The 21,924-nt window shown below is 37.2% G+C and overlaps 1 protein-coding gene across 1 annotated transcript in view; it reads left to right on the top strand.

The window, feature by feature from the left end:
* LOC126281065 (serine/threonine-protein phosphatase 6 regulatory ankyrin repeat subunit C-like) overlaps window positions 1-21,924 on the top strand; it is a 333,306-nt gene that overhangs the window by 239,742 nt on the left and 71,640 nt on the right. The window contains exon 11 of the mRNA XM_049979813.1: window positions 10,414-10,506. Coding sequence (XP_049835770.1) covers window positions 10,414-10,506 — 93 coding nt within the window. The remainder of the gene's footprint in view (window positions 1-10,413; window positions 10,507-21,924) is intronic.

The raw sequence follows: 21,924 nt of genomic DNA, 5'->3' as shown, positions 1-21,924 counted from the left end.
TCTTTTTCATTCATATTCTACATAATTTATTGTAGCTGCAATTCAACATCTTCAAAATGTGCAAAGTCACAATAAAGAGTCAAAGTTTGTATCCTGGGACAATTCCTATAAAATAAAATTAAAAAAAAAAAAACCTCAACAACAAACTGAATAGTGAAAACGGATATGGAAGTTGAATAAAGGGAGAAATGTATTGTCTTTCATGAGATGTAAATGAACTAGTGTGTCTCTTCAGTTTCTCCATTCTTGGAACAAGTAAGGGCTAAAGTTTCATAAACAACAAACTTTGATGTATTTAGAGACTTACTGGAAGCTTGAATTGAGCAAAGATAGTGAAGGGATCAACCATGCCAACATTATCTTCTCAGAAATGAGAAATTTCAAAGTAATCTAGCTGAATGAACACTGCCTTTCGAATACTCTATCACAACTCTAAATAAATGGTGAAATTTCAAAGGAGCCAGTATCTTTTATAGATGCAGCAGAAGTTGCTCATACCCCTGTATACCTGTTGAAAATATGTTAGAATGTCCATGGTATGAGGAATTTGAATGAAGGACTTATATCAGAAAACTGCAGTATAAAAATAAGGAAAAGTGTTGTACATATAGGTTTTTAGTGCTGAAATAATCAAACTATTTTTAACCAAATTTCAATGCATTTTTGAGGAATTTAAAGGCAAATGAAAGAAAAAGTGTTTATTGCTGCTATTTTCAACATAGATGCAGCAAGTGAATCAAACATATCAGCACAAGTTATTGGTCTGAAGAGTCCTGTTTCGGGCTAAAGTTGATTGATTTCACCAGAGCAAGTGGGAAGTCAGCAGTGTCTATGAACAACATTAAAAAATATATATACAAGGGTTGTAACTTTAATGGTGGCAACTATTTATTTACAGCTTGTACAAATGAACATGTGTTTCATAGTTTTACTGACCTTCAAACTAATCACCAGCATTTTGTATAACCCATTGCCAGTGATGTGGAAGTTGTAGGATACTCTCAGCAGTGCCAGTTGTGTTGACAGTTTGAGCAGCACAGTCTATTGCCTGATGAATTTATAGCAGTTCTGAAGCGAATCCCGTGAAGTGTTTCCTTCAGTTTAGAAATCAAGTTGAACTCAGAGGGCATAAGTCAGGGGAGTGCAGTATGTGGTATAGCACTTAGCAGCCCCATCAGTCAAACAGGTCAGTAACAACTTGCACTGAATTGAGCATTGCCCAACAAAATGAACAGGTTACCTCCCGGGAATTCCTTACTTTCACTTGGCCTCACCATGCTTCCCCAGGTCCCTCTGTGAGAACACTAACCTTCTGGCAGAAGAAAGTACACCACACACTACCTGAGAACATATCCTGATCAAATAATACAACCTGCAGGCAAAGGCTTCCCCAGTGTCGTAATGAGTCACTGTGACTACCTGTCAGAAGGCATCTGCCAACTTTACACTGCATTCCAATGATTCATATTAAATTTTTAATGATACCATGACAACTTTGACACCAAGAAAGCTATGTCTGGTTTAATTCTCTGTAAAACGTAAAGGATTCTGCTTATAAGCTCAGGATCTAGGAGATTTTTAACTTCATCATTACACTTCTCACCAAGGAAATTTGGTTTCATTTCGATTGGGTTCTTGGCTCCTTTAGCATTTTGAAGTTTGAATCTGTCAAGTAGTTGATTAATATATTCCCCCTGAGAAATACTAATTGTTCCATCTTTGCAGTTTTCAAATTTCGCTCCTAGCATGTGTGATATTATGCCCATGTGCTTGATTTCAAAGCTGTTTTTCAGAAGACTTTCCACCTTCTGACTCATCTCTTAATTCCGTGCAAATATATGTCTTTCATCCACATATAATAACTGAATACCTTTCTCTTCCTTTGCACTAAATTTGTACACACTTGGTACTATATAATTTTGAATAAATTCTTGTTTTTTAGTGACTTGCTTAAATGATCATTCCAACATATGCCACTGCATTTAAGTCTATATATTGTCATGTTTCACATGCAAATCAAGCTTTCTTGGTCCTTATTAATGAAACCTTCTGCTTGGAGCATATATACATTTCCCTTTAATTTGCTATGCGAATGTACATTCTTCACATCATACTGATCTGTATGCCAATTTTTCTCAACACTTGGCTGCTCTCAGTAGATGATTTGTATAAAAATTTGTAACAGGAGTTTAAATCTCATTACAGTCTACACCCTGTACTTGATTGAATCAATATTCAACTAAACAAGCTTTAAAAATTTTTTTCTCATCAGTTGTCTTCTTTTTAAATCCCTATCTATTCTTTACTGGAATTACATGAGATGGTACCTCAACCAATTTTCAAGGATAATGATTCTTCAAGGAGTTAATTTCTTCATTCATTGCATCCATCCATTCTGCATTTTCATCAGAATTAACTTCTTCATGTTACAGTAATGTTTTGTCATTGACCTCCCCTTGCACACTGTTACTTTCTGCTTCTCTGGTTTAGGCCTTCTCTTTGGATGACATTTGCTAAAACTCATATTCTCTCTTCTTATGTTCTTTCTTGGACTGGATCAATTTTGTGAAGCTTCAGCTCATTCCACAAGTTTCTGAGTATCTTCAGTTTCCCTCAAATTTTTCTCCTGGTCTGAGAAACAACAAAATTTCTGTTTAGTGTTAGAATTTTCTTTTACATTTTATATTCCCTCTTCAGTTCTTGAAAATGGTAATGCTCCTTCATTGCATTCCTTTATGGCATCCATATCCTTTATCAATAGCCATAAAAAGAATTTCCTATAAGAATATGGTATTTTGTTTTTGTAGCTAATTTAGAATTATTTCTTTTTTTGGGTTTCTGGACCACTCTCCCTCATTAATCTATTTAAAAAATGTTAAAAAATTATTATTTATATGAACTCATCCAATCCATGCAATAACTGTGTATATGTTGGTATCAGAAAATGTTCAGCTATGTTAACCATAAACCTGAGAGGGATTAGGATAGTTAATTGTCTTCTGTGATTTTACTAAAAAAATGTGCTCGATATTGCTTGTTTGTTGATGATAATTGTAGATTCTTCTCATTCTTGTTTTTGGTGCATTAGTCTTAGTGGATAATTCCTTTCTGCAATGGCTACAAAAATATCTCCAGATGTTCTAACTGCATACTTTAAGCAAACAATAAGTCATCGAAGGATTGTATATTGTATGTATGGAATATTCCATTGGTTCTTGGAGTAACTTAGACAGGTTAATAACTTGAATACAACTTATTGATGTTTCACAATAATATTTATTAGTTCCGCCTCCCCCCCCTCCCCCCACCCCCCACCCCTCTGCCCTCCCAAGAACCATGGACCTTGTCGTTGGTGGGGAGGCTTGTGTGATTCAGCGATACTGATGGCCATACCATAGGTGCAACCACAGAGGCCAGACAAACATGTGGTTCCTGAAGAGGGGCAGCAGCCTTTTCAGTAGTGCAGGGGCAACAGTCCGGATGATTGACTGATCTGGCTCTGGCCTTGTAACACTAACCAAAACGGCCTTCCTGTGCTGGTACTGCGAACTGCTATAAGCAAGGGGAAACTACAGCTGTAATTTTTACTGAGGGCATTCAGCTTTACTATATAGTTAAATGATGATGGTGTCCTCTTGGGTAAAATATTCCGGAGGTAAAATAGTCCTCCATTCGGATCTCCGGATGGAGACTACTCAGGAGGACGTCGTTATCAGGAGAAAGAAAACTGGCGTTCTATGGCTGTCAGATCCCTTAATCAAGCAAGTAGGTTAGAAAATTTAAAAAGGGAAATGGATAGGTTAAAGTTAGATATAGTAGGAATTAGTGAAGTTCCATAGCAGGAGGAACAACACTTTTGGTCTGGTGAATACATGGTTATAAATACAAAATCAAACAGCGGTAATGCAGGAGTAGGTTTAATAATGAATAAAAAAATAGGAGTGCGGGTAAGCTACTACAAACAGCATAGTGAACACCTTATTGTGGCCAAGATAGACACAAAGCCGTTGCCTACTACAGTAGTACAAGTTTATACGCCAACTATCTCTGCAGATGACGAAGAAATTGAAGAAATGTATGATTAAATAAAAGAAATTATTCAGATAGTTAAGGGAGACGAAAATTTAATAGTCATGGGTGACTGGAATTCGGTAGTAGGAAAAGGGAGAGAAGGAAATATAGTAGGTAAACGTGGATTGGGGCTAAGGAATGAAAGAGGAAGCCGCCTGGTAGAATTTTGCACAGAGCACAACTTAATCATAGCAATCACTTGGTTCAAGAATCAAAAAAGAAGGTTGTACAGATGGAAAAAGCCTGGAGATACTGAAAGGTTTCAGATAGATTTTATAATGGTAAGACAGAGATTTAGGAACCAAGTTTTAAATTGTAAGACATTTCCAGGGGCAGATGTGTACTCTGACAACAATCTATTGGTTATGAACTGTAGATTAAAACTGAAGAAACTGGAAAAAGGAGGGAACTTAAGGAGATGGGACCTGGATAAACTAACTAAACCAGAAGTTGTACAGAGTTTCAGGGAGAGCATAAGGGAACAATTGACAGGAATGGGAGAAAGAAATACTTTAGAAGAAGAATGGTAGCTTTGAGAGATGAAGTAGTGAAGGCAGCAGAGGATCAAGTAGGTAAAAAGATGTGGGCTAGTAGAAATCCTTGGGTAACAGAAGAAATACTGAATTTAATTGTTAAAAGGATAAAATATAAAAATGCAGTAAATGAAGCAGGCAAAAAGAAATACAAAAATCTGAAAAATAAGATCAACAGGAAAGGCAAAATGGCCGAGCAGGGATGGCTAGAGGACAAATGTATGGATGTAGAAGCATGTATCACCAGAGGGAAGCATGTATCACCAGAGGTAAGATTGGTACTGCCTACAGGAAAATTAAAGAGACCTTTGGAGAAAAGAGAACCACTTGTATGAATATCAAGAGCTCAGATGGAAACCCAGTTCTAAGCAAAGAAGGGAAAGCAGAAATGTGGAAGGAGTATATAGAGAGTTTATACAAGGGTGATGTACTTAAGGGCAATATTATGGAAATGGAAGAGGGCATAGATGAAAATGAGGTGGGAGATATGATACTACATGAAGAATTTGAAAGAGCACTGAAAGACATAAGTTGAAATGTGGTCCCGGGAGTAGACAACATTCCATTAGAACTACTGATAGCTTTTGGAGAGCCAGCCATGGCAAAAGTCTTCCATCTGGTGAGTTATATGAGACTGGTGAAACACCCTCAGACTTCAAGAGTAATATAATAATTCCAATCCCAAAGAAAGTAGGTGCTGTCAGGTGTGAAAATTACCAAACTATCAGTTTAATAAGTCACAGTTGGAAAATACTAACACGAATTCCTTACAGACGAATGGAAAAACTGGTAGATGCCAACCGCAGGGAAGATCTGTTTGGATTCTGTAGAAATGTTGGAATGTACGAGGCCATATTGACCCAATGACTTATCTTAGAAAATAGGTTAAGGAAAGGCAAACCTACATTTCTAGCATCTGTGGACTTAGAGAAAGCTTTTGACAATGTTGACTGGAATACTCTGTTTCAAATTCTGAAGGTGGTAGGGGTAAAATACAGGGAGCAAAAGGATATTTACAATTTGTACAGAAACCAGATTGCAGTTATAAGAGTCGAGGGGCATCAAATGGAATCAGTGGTTGAGAAGGGAGTGAGACAGGGTTGTAGCCAATTTCTGATGTTATTCAATCTGTGTACTGAGGAAGCAGTAAAAGAAACAAAAGAAAAATTTGGAATAGGAATGAAAGTCTAGGGAGGAGAAATAAAAACTTTGAGGTTTGCCAATGACATTGCAATTTTTTAAGAGACAGCGAAGGACCTGGAAGAGCAGCTGAACGTAATGTACATTTTCAAAAGGAGCATATAACATGAATATCAACAAAAGCAAAACAAGGATAATGGAATGTAGTCAGATACAATCAGGTAATGCTGAGAGAATTACATTAGGAAATGAGACACTTAAAGAAGTAAATGAGTTTTGCTATTTGGGAAGCAAAATAACTGATGATGGTTGAAGTAGAGAGGATAGAAAATGTAGACATGCCATGGCAAGGAAAGCATTTCTGAAGAAGAGAAATTTGCTAACATCAAATATAGATTTGAGTGTCAAGAAGTCTTTTCTGAAAATATTTGTATGGAGAGTAGCCACGTATGGAAGTGAAACGTGGATGATGACTAGTTTGGACAAGAAGAGAATAGAAGCTTTCGAATTGCTGAAGATTAAATGGTTTGATCACATAACTAATGAGGAGTTACTGAATAGATTAGGGAAGAAGAGGAATTTTTGGCACAACTTGACTATAAGAATGTATCAGTTGTTAGGACAGTTTCTGAGGACATCAAGGGATCACAAATTTAGTACTGGAGGGATGTGTGGAGGATAAAAATCATAGAGGGAGACCAAGATGTGATTTCTGTAAGCAGATTGAGAAGGATGTAGGTTGCAGTAGTTATTCAGAGATGAAGAGGCTTGCTCAGTATATTGTAGCAAAGAGAGCTTCATCAAACCAGTGAAGAGCACAACAACAAGAACAACAACAACAACAACAGAGAAAAGCATTTGTCTGTCAATTTTAACTTTTGAATGATTATGTACAGCAATAAGTAGGATTATAATAACGAATTTTAACATTTTCAACTTTAAATTATAGTGCCTTGGCTATGCTGATACTTCATGAAAATGAAATGTGTTTAGCAATTCTGTTACAAGCACAATCTTCAGTTTTGTAAGCAATGTACTTTACATATGCTACAGTTTTTTTTATAAGTCCTAGATAATTTCCAATAGATTCAGAATACTTCAGTTTTAGTGAATATAATTTCCATCTCAAATTAATGATGATGTAAATAAAATAGAAAGAAACTTCCACATGGGAAAAATATATTAAAAACAAAGATTCCAAGACTTACCAAGCGGGAAAGCGCTGGCAGACAGGCACAATGAACAAAACACACAAACACACACACACAGAATTACTAGCTTTCGCAACCGATGGTTGCTTCTTCAGGAAGTAGAGGGAAAGTCGAAAGGATGTGGGTTTTAAGGGAGAGGGTAAGGAGTCATTCCAATCCCGGGAGCGGAAAGACTTCCCTTAGGGGAAAAAAAGGACAGGTGTACACTCGGACACACACACATATCCATCCGCACATACACAGAGACAAGCAGACATATTTAAAGGCAAAGAGTAAGGGCAGAGATGTCAGTCGAGGCGGAAGTACAGAGGCAAAGAAGTTGTTGAAAGACAGGTGAGGTATGAGCGGCGGCAACTTGAAATTAGCGGAGGTTGAGGCCTGGCGGATATCGAGAAGAGAGGATATACTGAAGGGCGAGTTCCCATCTCCAGAGTTCGGATAGGTTGGTGTTGGTGGGAAGTATCCAGATAACTCGGACGGTGTAACACTGTGCCAAGATGTGCTGGCCGTGCATCAAGGCATGTTTAGCCACAGGGTGATCCTCATTACCCTGTGGCTAAAAATGCCTTGATGCGCGGCCAGCACATCTTGGCATAGTGTTACACCGTCCGAGTTATCTGGATACTTCTCACCAACACCAACCTATCCGAACTCCGGAGATGGGAACTCGCCCTTCAGAGTATCCTCTCTTCTCGATATCCGCCAGGCCTCAACCTCCACTAATTTCAAGTTGCCGCCGCTCATACCTCACCTGTCTTTCAACAACTTCTTTGCCTCTGTACTTCCGCCTCGACTGACATCTCTACCCTTACTCTTTGCCTTTAAATATGTCTGCTTGTGTCTGTGTATGTGCGGATGGATATGTGTGTGTGTGTGTGTGTGTGTGTATGTGTGTGTGTGTGTGTGTGTGTGCGCGAGTGTACACCTGTCCTTTTTTTCCCCTAAGGGAAGTCTTTCCGCTCCCGGGATTGGAATGACTCCTTACCCTCTCCCTTAAAACCCACATCCTTTCGTCTTTCCCTCTCGTTCCTGAAGAAGCAACCATCGGTTGCGAAAGCTAGTAATTCTGTATGTGTGTGTTTGTGTGTTTTGTTCATTGTGCCTGTCTGCCGGCACTTTTCCGCTTGGTAAGTCTTGGAATCTTTGTTTTTAATATAATTTCCATCTCAGTTATGTAGTGTGAAATATGCCATTGTTTGGGGCATACCGTTTTCTAAGGTCTTCTCATACTGTTTTTGGGTTTGTCAAATTTTAGTATATGCTATTACTGTTCATTACAATTGGAGAGTACAATTTTTGTTTGTTGCTTTATTGAGATGATATACTGATATATGTCTCTTAATGAGCAAATGATGTATCTCCATCAGGTTCCGTCATGACAGGCTTGATTACAGTCCACAAATCAGAATCTGTTAAAATCATTTTCATTTGGTTAGACAAGGAAGTATAATTCACTGAGTTTAGTTTCTCAGAGCTGTATGTGTTCTCCATCATATCTGTAAATTTCATTAATTGTCTTACTGTTGTTAAGAGAACATCTTTTCTTTTCTTTGAGATCCATGAACACAGCAAGGTGTCAGTTAATGTTTTCCAAATGTGTTGCACCAAAAATATACAGTTATTATTGGCAAATGTTTTACCTTTGTCACACATACAAGTTTTAGATCAGCTAACTGACACTAACACAGTTTTCTGGTTTCCTTATTAGCATGCTTGGACCCATAACCATTGTTGGAGTGGAATAAAATTGTTGTATCAAACACAGTAATATGTATTGATAGAAAAACTGTGTACACCATCATATCAGGGAAAACTAAAGTTCTTTTTTTAAGAGGATAAACTTCGATTGTTATTTTAACAATATCAAAGATAATCCAGTTATGTCACAGGAATAGAATAAATAAAGGAGCTCTTGTCCGCTTGTTTAGTTCTAAATACTGCCATATTTGGAATAAATTTCATCTAACAGTACGGTGTGACCACAGAATTAAGATAAGAACTGCTTTAGTGCCATTTAAATAATTATGTATCTTATGTTATATATTGTCACTATTTCTACTTGTTTCATAATTTCAAAAATACACATTTTTGTTCTTGGTAGAACATTTTGTATACATTAGCTTTTATTCCATTGGAGGTAAGCAGTGCGTGTTAGAATTTATTGTTTCTTAATTTTGTAATTAAATTAACAATTCCTGTCAATATCCATTGCTTCAGTTTCCTGGGAATTAGTGAGTTATTATAATTTTTAATTGGTAGATTATTTATCTTTTTTTAGTTGCAAATTACTGACTAAATGCTTAAAGTTTCTCAATCTTTCATTTTTTGATCATTAATAATATGTTCATTTTTATAGACTATAGTTGGAATGTAGAAAGAAAGGTGTCAGTGTAGATTAATAGGGTGAAATGGGAAACATGGGGACAGAAATGGAGTTGGTTGTGGAACAGGCTAGTCAAGACTGGGATAGGAGGATTACAGGATCAAAGGAATGTTTCAAAGGTAATTCCATCTATGTAATATAGAGAAGCTGGTATATGGGAGAGGTCAGGAGTGAGGATCAAAGATCCAGATGGTGTGCATTGCTGAATAGTTGTGGGTACTGAGCATGTTATGCTCAGCAGCACACTCTGCTACTGAATGGTGAACTTTCCTTTTGCCACAGTCGGGATGTATACGTTCTTTCAACTAGATGGCTGGTTGGTGGTGATGCCTATTTATAAAGCTGCTCAAAAGTTACAGCAGGGTTCATAAATGTTGTGACTTCTTTCACAGGTATCCTTGCCTATGAAGGTGTAAGATACACCTGTGTCAAAATTGGAATAGTATTTGCTGGGCAGTGAACAGGACAAACTTTTTCTTAGATGTTACACAGGGATGTAACCCATGTGGATATTTTAGAGATTGGTTGGGTAGCAGAATACAACTTTGGATGGCAGGGGATGGAGAGATTATTGTAGGAATGTTGATCATTTCCATACATAATGCTAAATAGTTGATATTCAGGTGTAGGATTTGGTTAAGATGTTTGAATGTGAAGTGAAAAGGGGGGTGCTCTTTTGTACCTGGTTCATAGAGGGTGATTTTAGGATTAACAGGATGTATGGATGTACCCCTCTGCTCACTCCATACTGTCAGTTAGCTCCAAGTAAGAACATTGTCTGAGAGCTCAACTATGTTTAAAGTTCAGTTCAGCACTTCAGCTCTACAGTGAGTAACTACCTTTACTCTTTAAATTAGATGTATTCCATACAAGACTTACCAGAATCATATCAATATTTAAAATACTCATCCAGTTTTGTTAAATATGGTGCATGAACATCAGTAACTGTCAATTACAGCACAGTTTGTTCTTATGATTCCACATCCACAAATTTAGATGTATCTCTCTTTTGAATCCATCACGTATGTACAAGAATGTTTAATCCTGTGTGATCTGTCAAAGTATCCATTTGTAGGCACTGGACCTTTTGCTGAAGGCTGGTGCTGATCGAAATGCAGTGGATAACTGTGGTGTGACAGCTCTTCACATGGCTGCCAACTGTCGGAAGGTAAATTCAGTTGATCAGACATTCTTGTCTTTCAAAGCAGTATGGTACTATTGTTCTCATACAGTGTATATAACAATTATTGCTATTGTTACCGAAGTGATGTGAGAATGTTTTGTAATCAAAAAAGGACTATTTTTTCTGTAGCTAAATTAGAACTTGAATTTTCTGTTCAGCTGTTTCTCTACTGGACTTGTTGTAGTCTCTGTGGACACCACCAACTTCTTACTCAGTTTATTTCTATTGTCTCCATTCCCCTCCGTACTTAATGGCCACCTTTATCACAGAGTTGTAAATGAATTAATCTCATGTATGGAAGTACTGGAACTCTTGACTTTTGAATCTACATATTTTATATATCGTAGTGCATGATTACTATGGTGAGAGCCTCTTTTTATCAGTGTTATAGAGAACAAATTTTGTTGTTAGTGATTAAATACTTGCTGAGTACTCAGTTTTGCCCGGGTATGTACTCACTCCAGTTTTCTATTATTGCATCTTCTCCTTCCCCTCCTTCTGTCCAGCTCCTCCACTCCCAAGTTTCTGTCTATTTCCTTCTGTCCCTGCCTCTGTCCATCTCCTCCCCCCCCCCCCTCCCCCTACCCATCCCTGTACAGCTCTTGCTCCTTCTCTCTCTATTCAGCTCCTTGTCCTCCCACCCTCTGTCCATCTCCTTCTCCACCCTCTCTCTGTCCATTGAAATGATTAAACTGCTTGGATACAGTGACGAAAAAGACATTATGGAAGAATTGTGCCTGAAGTAAAAAAAGCATGGACTATCTCATTCTGAGTTGGTTTACATTTTTTTACTTAAGTGCACAATTCTTCCTTAACGTCTTTTTTGTCATTGTCTCTAAGCAGTTTAATTGTTTCAGATCAGTTTGCATTAACCTTGATCTGCATACTGTCATTACTATTATAATTTATGTCATTAGAATAATTAGTAATGTGAGTATTTTGTGTTTTGTATTATTTGTGTTTTTTGTGTAGCCCCCATTCAGCTCTGTGACCAACACTGGAGGGTGTAATGAGGTCACTTTTAGTTTGTTTGTGGTGGCATGTTTGTATGTGATTCCTGTTGTTCTTCCACTACCTGAATATCATTTGTCTGGTGGGGTGTCCAACTGGTGTGGTTCTGATGTGCGTGATTACTTCGTACATCACTGTGATTTCGATTTATTCCAGGAGGTGGTCCATTTTTTGTTGCCACCAGTCCGGTTGGTTACTATGCCAATAATTTCCATTGAAATTACAATAATAATTCGCATTCTGGTTTGTATTTTGTTTGTATCTCTGCTGGAAGTTATTCTCACTCCTACACCTCTTATTATTGTTGTAGGATTGATTATGATTATAGTTAAAGTTATAAAAATGTCCATTGTCATTCGCCCTGTTATTATTGTTTGGTCTATGACCATTCCAATCCCAAAGAAAGCAGGTGTTGACAGATGTGAAAATCACCGAACTATCTGTTTAATAAGTCACAGCTGCAAAATACTAATGTGAATTCTTTACAGATGAATGAAAAAACTGGTAGAAGCCGACCTCGGGGGAGATCAGTTTGGATTCCTTAGAAATATGGGAACACGTGAGGCAATACTGACCCTATGACTTATCTTAGAAAATAGATTAAGGAAAGGCAACCTACATTTCTAGCATTTGTAAACTTAGAGAAAACTTTTGACAATGTTGACTGGAATACTGTCTTTCAAATTCTGAAGGTGTCAGGGGTAAAATACAGGGAGCAAAAGGCTATTTACAATTTGTACACGAACCAGATCGCACTTATAAGAGTAGAGGAGAATAAAAAAGAAGCAGTGGTTGGAAAGGGAGTGAGGCAGGATTGTAGCCTCTCCCCTATGTTATTCAATCTGTATATTGAGCAAGCAGTAAAGGAAACAAAAGAAAAATTAGGAATAGGTATTAAAATGCATGGAGAAGAAATAAAAACTTTGAGGTTTGCTGATGACATTGTAAGTCTGTCAGAGACAGCAAATGACTTGGACGAGCAGTTGAACAGAATGGACAGTGTCTTGAAAGGAGGAAATAAGATGAACATCAACAAAAGCAAAACGAGAATAATGGAATGTAGTCGAATTAAGTCGGGTGATGCTGAGGGAATTACATTAGTAAGTGAGACACTTAAAGTAGAAAAGGAGTTTTGCTATTTGGGGAGCAAAATAACTGATGAAGGTCAAAGTAGAGAGGATATAAAATGTAGACTGGCAATGGCAAGGAAAGCGTTTCTCAAGAAGAGAAATTTGTTAGCATTGAGTACAGATTTAAGTGTCAGTAAATCGTTTCTGAGAGTATTTGTATGGAGTGTAGCCATGTATGGAAGTGAAACATGGACGGTAAATAGTTTGGACAAGAACAGAATAGAATAGAAGCTTTTGAAATGTGGTGATACAGAAGAATGCTGAAGATTAGATGGGTAGATCACATAACTAATGAGGAGGTATTGAATAGAATAGGGGAGAAGAGGAGTTTGTGCCACAACTTGACGAGAAGAAGGGATTGGTTGGTAGGACATGTTCTGAGGCATCAAGGGATCACCAATTTAGTATTGGAGGGCAGCGTGTTGGTTTTAAAATCATAGAGGGAGACCAAGAGATGAATACACTAAGTTTCAGAAGGATGTAGGTTGCAGTAGGTTCTGGGAGATGGAGAAGCTTGCACAGGATAGAGTAGCAGGGAGAGCCACATCAAACCAGTCCCTGGACTGAAGACCACAACAACATTACCATTAGTATTGTAGTGTCTCTCTTGTGGGTTTACTCCACTGTTCTGCGTGTCATGATTCCATTTTCCATTCCCATTATGGGTATTAGTATTCGTGCAGTGTGAATCATGCATGTGTTGATTACCAATTCATTTTGATGCCTTCCTGTATCAGGTCAATTTAATGTAATGGACAGAAAATTTTCTAGGTCAGTTTGCATTACACTGATCAATTTGTCTTGGATACTCAAAGGGAGTTTCAGTTTAAAAATTCTTATTGCACTTTTATATTACACTAGCTCATTCCAGTACTTTGTTTTATTTATATACTTTTTGAAGTACTCCTTGCAAGAACCTATTTTGCAAGTATATGGTTTGAGATTTACACTTCTTTTCTAAGCCTTTCTTGCATGCTGGTTGAACATTATTATTTTTAGAAAAGCTTTTTTCAAATTGGTCAAAGGTATGACATTGTTCTGCAGCCTCTCCTTTTATGAAGAAATGCAATCTTTCTGTTCATTCCACAACCTCAGAAGCACACATCTACATGATTTTATAAACCTCATTAGATGAGGTGTTTTCCTGTCTTGAACGAAGATTTGCAATTGTTTGTTCTTAATTAAGCTTTCCTCTGCTAATATATTTGTAGAATTTTGCATTATGTTATTTGTGTCTGGTAAAATATTGCTTGGTGTGTTTTGTTTTGTACATATCCTCTATATGAGGAAACCATGTGATTATTGCCATAACATGTATCTCTTTCCTGAGAAGCAGGAAGATTATCCTGATTGAAACTTTCAATCTCCTGCATCTTCTGTAATTCTTTTACTTTATCTGACATTTGTTGAAATTCAGAATTAAAATTCTCTACTTTATCAATAGAACCAGATGATACTAGAACACCTACCTGCTTTGTTGCCCAATAGGAATTCATTATTTAATTTCTCCATGATCTCTTCATCCTTTTGTTCTAACCACTGATTAAATTCCTAAACTATTTCATATTCATGGGTAACAAAATGCATCTGAATCTGTTTTGCACTCTGTAGTGACAAATTCTGAAATTTTTCTGAAATTTGACTAACTGTTTTCTTTAAAGTTGACTCGGCTGTCTGCACATCAAGCAGATCAGTACCAATCTGTGTTATCTTTTCAGGTAATTTTTGTTAGTCTTGTTTAAATTGTTTTAGCTCATTGAGCTTGGATCTGAACTGTTCAGAAAATTTATCAAGTGTATTCACAATTTTCTTTGACTGCTGTTATGGTTTCAAAGTACTATCAATTCATTCTGCCTGGTTCTCAGAAAATGTTTTTAACGTTTGTCAATTTGTTCTTATTGCTGGTTCAGATGCTTACACACATCAGATAAATATATTTTCTTGTATTTGCCAAACATTACCATTACCTGTAATTAGTGTACAGTTCTCCAGATACTTCACACACAGTTATTTAACACTGATATTTTATCATATTTCAGCTTGTAAAAATGGCTTTTATTGTGAGAAATTCTTCTGCTTTAGTTGCTACGTTCATGAAACAAATTGCAATCACCATGCACCGCATTGTTCACACATTGTATTTCGGAACTTAAACCAGTTATTCAACACTTTTATCCACTATTAATATGAAATTAGGATTATTTATCTTCACTTTCTGAAATGCAGTGCATGAAATATGAAATCCCAAAAGCAATCACCTTACTTTTTACAGCCATGTGTAGTCAGTTCCAGGAAACTCATCAGTCATCAACTAAAGTGCTACCCTCTATTAATCCTCCAGATTGGTTGTACATGAAAAAGAAAATACACAAAAATTATAAAATTGTATAATTTAGCACAGATGCTGAGTCACAGATAAGCACGACAAGAAGACTGTCACAAAATGAGCTTTTGGCCAACAATGCTGTGACGTTCACCTGCTTTATTTCTTCGTTGATTGTCCTTCGACATACTGTGTTGCTATACTGGTTGAAAAACACTATAAACTATAAGTGATGTAGCCGATAGGTGCACAGTTGCATTTCATAGTTCTTTACTTTCACTGTTCATGCCCCCCCCCCCCCCCTCCCCCTCCAATATTACACAGTTATACGGTTATTTAACTACTGGCAAATTTTGATAAGCCTCATTAATAGTTTGCAGGCAGACATCAATACATCAGCATATAAAGGTTTCTTGTCTGAAAATCAACCATGGACTGGCTGTCTCGGGACCAAAAATCGGGCCCTTATATATCATCACAATAACAGGCACTGGAACTACACTTTCTTCGATGTTTAATTTACAGAAATTACAATTAAAACATACTTCATTCAATTAACTGAATACATAAAAAATTTCCATCTTTGAACAGTTTCTCCTACCATGAGGGTTAAGCCAAATTATTTGTTTAAATCATGAAATTAACAGATGTAGTTACACAAACAACACTTTTGTCAAAACTGGTAAATACTTTGGAATAAATTAAGGGCTGGCTTTGCTAACATGTTTTCAAATAGAGCCAAATAAATACTTAAAGAATGCTAGCGTTTTGTCTTCCAAATGTTTATAGTTAGTACAGAATTTATATTTGTTTATAACTCAACAATATAATTTTAGTTACAAAACGATTACTGATTTCACCCTGTAACAAAAGATACTAACTAGGAATAGTCAAAATAAATTAGAAAATCAGTTACACATATAAAACTAAGCACAAAATTAGATCTGGTGCTATGTTCTTTAAAACTGAGGGCCAACCTTTCTCTTTTATGAAAATGCAGATTATACCCATGTATGGCAACAGTAATTAGTCAAGAATTTAAAAAAAAACGAATTTTAAGGAGTCATATGGCAAAACAAGAGAGGAATTAAAAAGATCCCAGCTTGCTTCATCACATCACCCCCTCATTAGATTTACCAGATAGATATTGCAATCAGATAACTGGCGAATTCAATGACTGCAAGTGACTCAGAAGATGGGTTAAAAATCTATGCACAAAAAAAATGTTACATAAGAAATTGCTTCAAAACTACAATACTTATGTTTTTTTTTTTAATTTATACCTATGTGAACTGGCCATGTGAAAATCCTCATGCAAAATATTTACACACAGTATAGTGTAAAAAGGCACAAAATATCCTCAAGTATACTTTTAATACAAATTTAGGCATGTTCATCATAAGTGATGTCCTTTTTGGGTAAACGAAGATTACATTCAAAGATACATATGACTATTACAAGTCCTGTCATGCTTAAAAAAATAAATCCTTGTGGGTTGCAAAAAGTTAAATTACATTGCAGATTGCAGTTCATTTTCAGAGAGAAAATTTCACTTGCTCAATGTTTCGTATTTTTCAAAGCACTTTTAATGTGCTTTTACACATTTTCTCACCAAGTTGTCCCTGCGGTCAACAGGTCCAAGAGGCAGTTAGTAAGAAAATGCAATACTATCAGTTCCTTTCGAGATGGTTTTCCCCCACCACATAACATGGAAAAATGAGACAAATTACCCTACTGCAGTACACTTACTTTTACTTCTAACTAAGTCGAAGAAAAATGTTTCACACTAAAAATGATAGTCTTTACTTCATAAATAGAAACATTACACAGATCTCACAACATCACAATAATTAGCACTAAACTTGACTATAGTACAAAAGGTATGGACTAGAAGAAATATTAGAATCAAGTGCACATTACACTACAAAACGTTACTCTAGCTCATAACTCTGTCTGAAACTGGTTAAACATGAAATACTTTTGTTTCTTTCCCATTTGCAAAATAGCAAAAACTCAAGATTTACTTATCATTACATTATGAAAAAAGAATATAGTCACTATCACATAACTTAATTAATATTCAAATCAAAATTAAGGGGATGGAAGTTGTACCAAATCATTGCCCTAATTCGACTCTCAAATTGAGTACTACTCTCATTCAACAAGAAAATTAAATCATCACAAAATGTTACCAAATAGTTGACCTGTCAGAAATACTCGCATCGGTCTAGCATCCCAGTTATCAGTTAATCAGCAAAATTCCTTTTCATTTTCCAAAATTAGCACTTTAAGCTTATAATTCCTCAGAACACAAATTACTTCCGGTGTTAATTATAGTTTTTAGATAACCTGCTGAAACGCCTGAGCTAGCAGGCCAGGTTGCGGAAAGAGGCCAAAATGGGGTTGCTGTCAGTTGCACTCAACATACAAACTTTATTTGTCCACAAACAATATTACACAAGGATGCAAAACACTCAAAGTTGTAATGTATATCCTTTGATTAACTTTAGATCATCTGAAGGCCACACTCAAAATCCAAGACACAAAGTCTAAGTAAGAAACTGACATAGAAGTTTCTTTTGGATGTGTGACCCAAAAATAATTTCTATATCTCCAATCTAAACAGGCTGAAGGCCTTAGCACTTTAATTTTAATGGAACTTGGCTAGAGGCCACATATTAAGCAATAAGCAGTGTTTCAATCCAACAGCAGAAGGCCTTATCTTAAAACAATTGAAGCAAATTCGGCTGAAGGTCATATACAAACCATCAAAATCATATGCCTTATGGGCAAGACAAGAACATTAATTCAAGAGATATTAAAACTCAGCTGAAGGCCACACATCAACACAATAATTTAAAGGCTTAAGCCCTTAAAAGATTTGATGTAAAATTCAGCTGAAGTCCCCTATAAGAACAACAATTCCATGTTTTAAGGGCAAGACAAGAACATTAACCCAGGATATATAAGAACTCGGCTGAAGGCCAAACAGTAAAGTTACTATGTAACAGATATAGAATGACACTCAGAAGTTCCCAGCGTTGGCCTGGAATTGTAACACTAATGCCCATTTAGGCAAGATAGACAGCCCTGCCAACAATCTCTTAATTGGAAGGCAACTCATCCGACAGACAGCCAACCGACCAATCAACCAAATCAGTTCCACTCCATGCAACCGGCAAAACGACCACAAGATTTCAATACAATGACACACAGCGAAGAAATGTAGACAGCTGAAGCTCAATAGTAAGTTAGATGAGGACTCAACTTTCATGTCCAATATTGGTGGGTGACGAACTTCATAGCACTTGCAAGCACCACCTCACACTCCAATCATGTGTGCATGCCACCAGTGGCTCCAGGGTGACTCCACATGACAGGAGGGGGGGGGGCTGCTTTCTGCCCACGCCAACTGACTGACTGGGCTGTCTCCCACTCAATGACTGGGGTGTCTCCCACTCAATGACTTTCTTTGGACAGACAACATCCCAGAGACACTGACTTAGACCCAACCATGCAGAGGGAACACAACCGACATCTTTGCACAGAAAGGAGCCGACCCAAATACACATTGTCCATGAGACGACTGACTGGAAGACCAACCAATGGTCGTCACCATTGGTACTGACTGTGCGGACCTCACTGGGGCTCCTTGCCCGACTGCAGTGGTGCTGATCGCGACTGCCCTGCTGATCCTTCACCCACTGAACTGACATCCTTCAGACTGACGACATCCTGGAGACACTGGCTTGGACCCAGCCATGTAAAGGGAACACAACCAACGTCTCTGCACAGGCAGAAACCAACCCAGATACACATTGCCGATGAGACAAGCGACCAAACAACCAACCAGCAGTCATCCCCACTTTAAATGGCTGTGCCAACCTCACTGGGGTTCCATGCCCGACTGTACTGCTGGTCCCTCTCCAACTGAATGACTGCCAGGTCTCTCCATGACACACCACAACCGGGAAGTCATAGCCGTCCAGCAAATATAATACGGCAGGGCAAATACTGATACGCACTGCTGCTGCCACTCACGGGCAGGCAAGACAGTAATTCAGTGACACCAGTAATGGAAATTTAAAATTACGAGGCAGCCATACGGTAAAACAAGATGTTACATGATAGATGGCACGAACATGAGCCACACAAGGCTCACCTGCACATTCTCCTCCATATATGCTGACATCTTTCATTTTCTGTTTTCCTTATCTCTTTGTTTGACAGATATTCTTTAACCATGGTACCAATTTACTTTCTTCCATCCTCTTGTGATTCCATTACTTATAACTAACACAACATAATATACATATAGTTAACACTAGAGAAACCTTTTGTAAAATATTTCTAAACTGAAGTATCTTTCTGTACAAAATCATATGAATGTTGAAGATAGAATGTCTCTGATCCACTTATAAACTACACATAGGATAGAAGAAGAAAGTGACTGTCTCAGGGAACATGAAGAATGAGACAGATAGCTGGGGTAAGCATTATCACCACATAATGAAACCAACACAGAATACTAAACCACCTACTTGCTTTTAGGTCTTACTTCTGGTTCAATGCACATTATAGTAAGTTCCTCCTCTCCTTGTATGGGATAAACATTGCTACCCACACCATCAATCAACATCTCACAAGAATTAGAAATTGCACTCCTCTTACTACTGTCACTTACATTACCTTTACCTGTGATTACAGCACATTTATATACAAGTGGCTCTTCGTTGCTACCTGCTCTAGTGTGAGGCAAAACTGGAGCTTTATCTAGTTTAAACTGTTTGATCCAGAATTAAAATCATCTCCTCCATTTCTTTTACTTGAATTCTTCCATTACTATTTCCATGCACATTCTGGCTGTTCTCCACCCAACCATTCCTTGAATTTCTATTGTAATTAATCCTGTTCATTATTTTTACCTGAAATTATCTCCCTGATTCATAATGGTTATCAAAATTCCTCCTATGATCTTCCACTGAGGACTTCACCCTTTCCACTTTATCAGTATAATTCAAGAAATCACTAATATTACCACTAGGGGCAGGTACAAGCTATTGTCTAACTTTCTGAGGCAACTTAGTTTCTACACCCATAATTGTTGATTCACTGCCTAGCGCTTTGTGCATGTATTTCAGTTTCTTTATCCAAAGCTGACAGAAACCTTTCACAATACTCTTCCTCCCCAAAATTCCCTCAAAATTCTCTGCTGCTTCTCTTTGGACCAATATTCTTCTAGAAATGCTTTCTCAAAGCTTTGCCATGAAGTACAGCTATCAACTACCTGAGCTGCCCATCCATAAGCATCCCCTTTCAAAAAAAACTCTCGCAAATGACATTTTCTCTTTGTCATTCCATGCTTCAGCCAAATTATTAAATTCCCTAATGAAATCCAGTGGATGAACTTCCTCACATGGTTCAAAATTATTAAATTTCTTATAACTAACAAAAGAAGGACTTTTTAGTGCACTACATACTTTATACTTTAGATTTTGTACCTTTACCATCTTTTTCTCTATTTCAGATAATGTTGAATCTACATTTTTATTTACTTTTACCAGTTTTTCCTCTACCACTACTGCACACGTGGTTTCTACCTCTGTTTCAAAAGGATTTTTGATTTGATCGACTTGGTTCTCAAGTTTAACCCTATTTTCAGCACAAAATTTCCTGGCTCCTTTGACTTCACCTTTACCCTGTTTTTCTCTCCTACTTCTGTTATCACAAAGTTCTATTTCCCTCTTATACACATTTGCTACTCATAAATGTTAATTTCTCATTAGTGTTCTGCTCTACTTTCTTTATCTTCTCATCACAATCTTTAACTGGCACCTAAACCTTCTTATTTAAGTCTGAGGGATTAGAGCTGACCACCTTAATCTCCTTTTTAGTTTCTTTCTTCAGTTCATCCTTCAAGTTAACCATGTCAGTTCTAATGCTGTCAGTTTTCTTTTTCCACCCTGCTAATGTATTTTTTTCAAAGTAATAATATCTTCTTTCGTATACATACTACTCATAATTTGTCTCTACATTGCTTCCAGTTTTCCATCTACCATAAACTGTTGCCCTCTCTAACTTTCGCTACTACCTTCATCCCCCTTAAACTTAACGATTTCATTCACTTCAGTATTGTTTTTGTTCATTTTTCTCACATCACCATACAATATAGATGATGTTTTTATCATTCCATCTATAATAGGACTTAATTCCCATCATTCAATGTTACATTCATGTCTGATTTATAGCCACTATTGTTTACTGAACCAGTTCCACTTAGGTCTTTCTGTTCATTTAAAAACTTAAACTCTACATGTTTGTTCTGAGTCACACTGTCTTGTTCTTTAAAGCCACTCATTATGTATCACTTAATATAAAACGGCTTTTGCTATGAAATTATGTTATTCTTATTCACTCTTCCTCTTCTTCTTCTTCTTCTTCTGCTGCTGCTGCTGTGGTTGTCATCTCAATTCATCGTCTGCACAGCTGCTGCATGTACAAGTTGTAATTTTCTTGGGGAGACATCTTGTTTATCCCAGTTGGCTGTGCTGATTGGCTGCTCCTAAACTCAGTGGCTGCTTCCATAGAACCTGCTCACTGATTGGCTGCTGTCCTAATGTGGCCTTGAAACTCAAGTGCTGATTGGATGTTGCATCTCCTTCAAATCACTGCACTGTAAACTGCTCTTGGGTTCACTGATTCAAAGTTTGTGGAGTCCTAGTTTACTGTGCCCTCATACAATATTCCTCACCCCCAAGGCACCATATGTGATGTTTGCCTGCTACATTTCTTTGTTGATGGTCCTTGGTGTCGACATACTGCATTGTGATACTGGCTGAAAAATGGGGGGTGGAAGTTCAACATTGACTGCCATAAACGATGTAGCCGACAGCTGCACAGTTACGTTTCATAGTTCTTTACTTTCACTGTTCATGACCT

Source organism: Schistocerca gregaria, chromosome 1 (genome assembly GCF_023897955.1).
Source record: "Schistocerca gregaria isolate iqSchGreg1 chromosome 1, iqSchGreg1.2, whole genome shotgun sequence".
In the NCBI taxonomy this organism is placed as follows: Eukaryota; Metazoa; Arthropoda; class Insecta; order Orthoptera; family Acrididae; genus Schistocerca; species Schistocerca gregaria.
The sequence above is the reverse complement of the archived record's forward strand: the minus strand, read 5'-3'. Positions and strand labels throughout refer to the sequence as shown.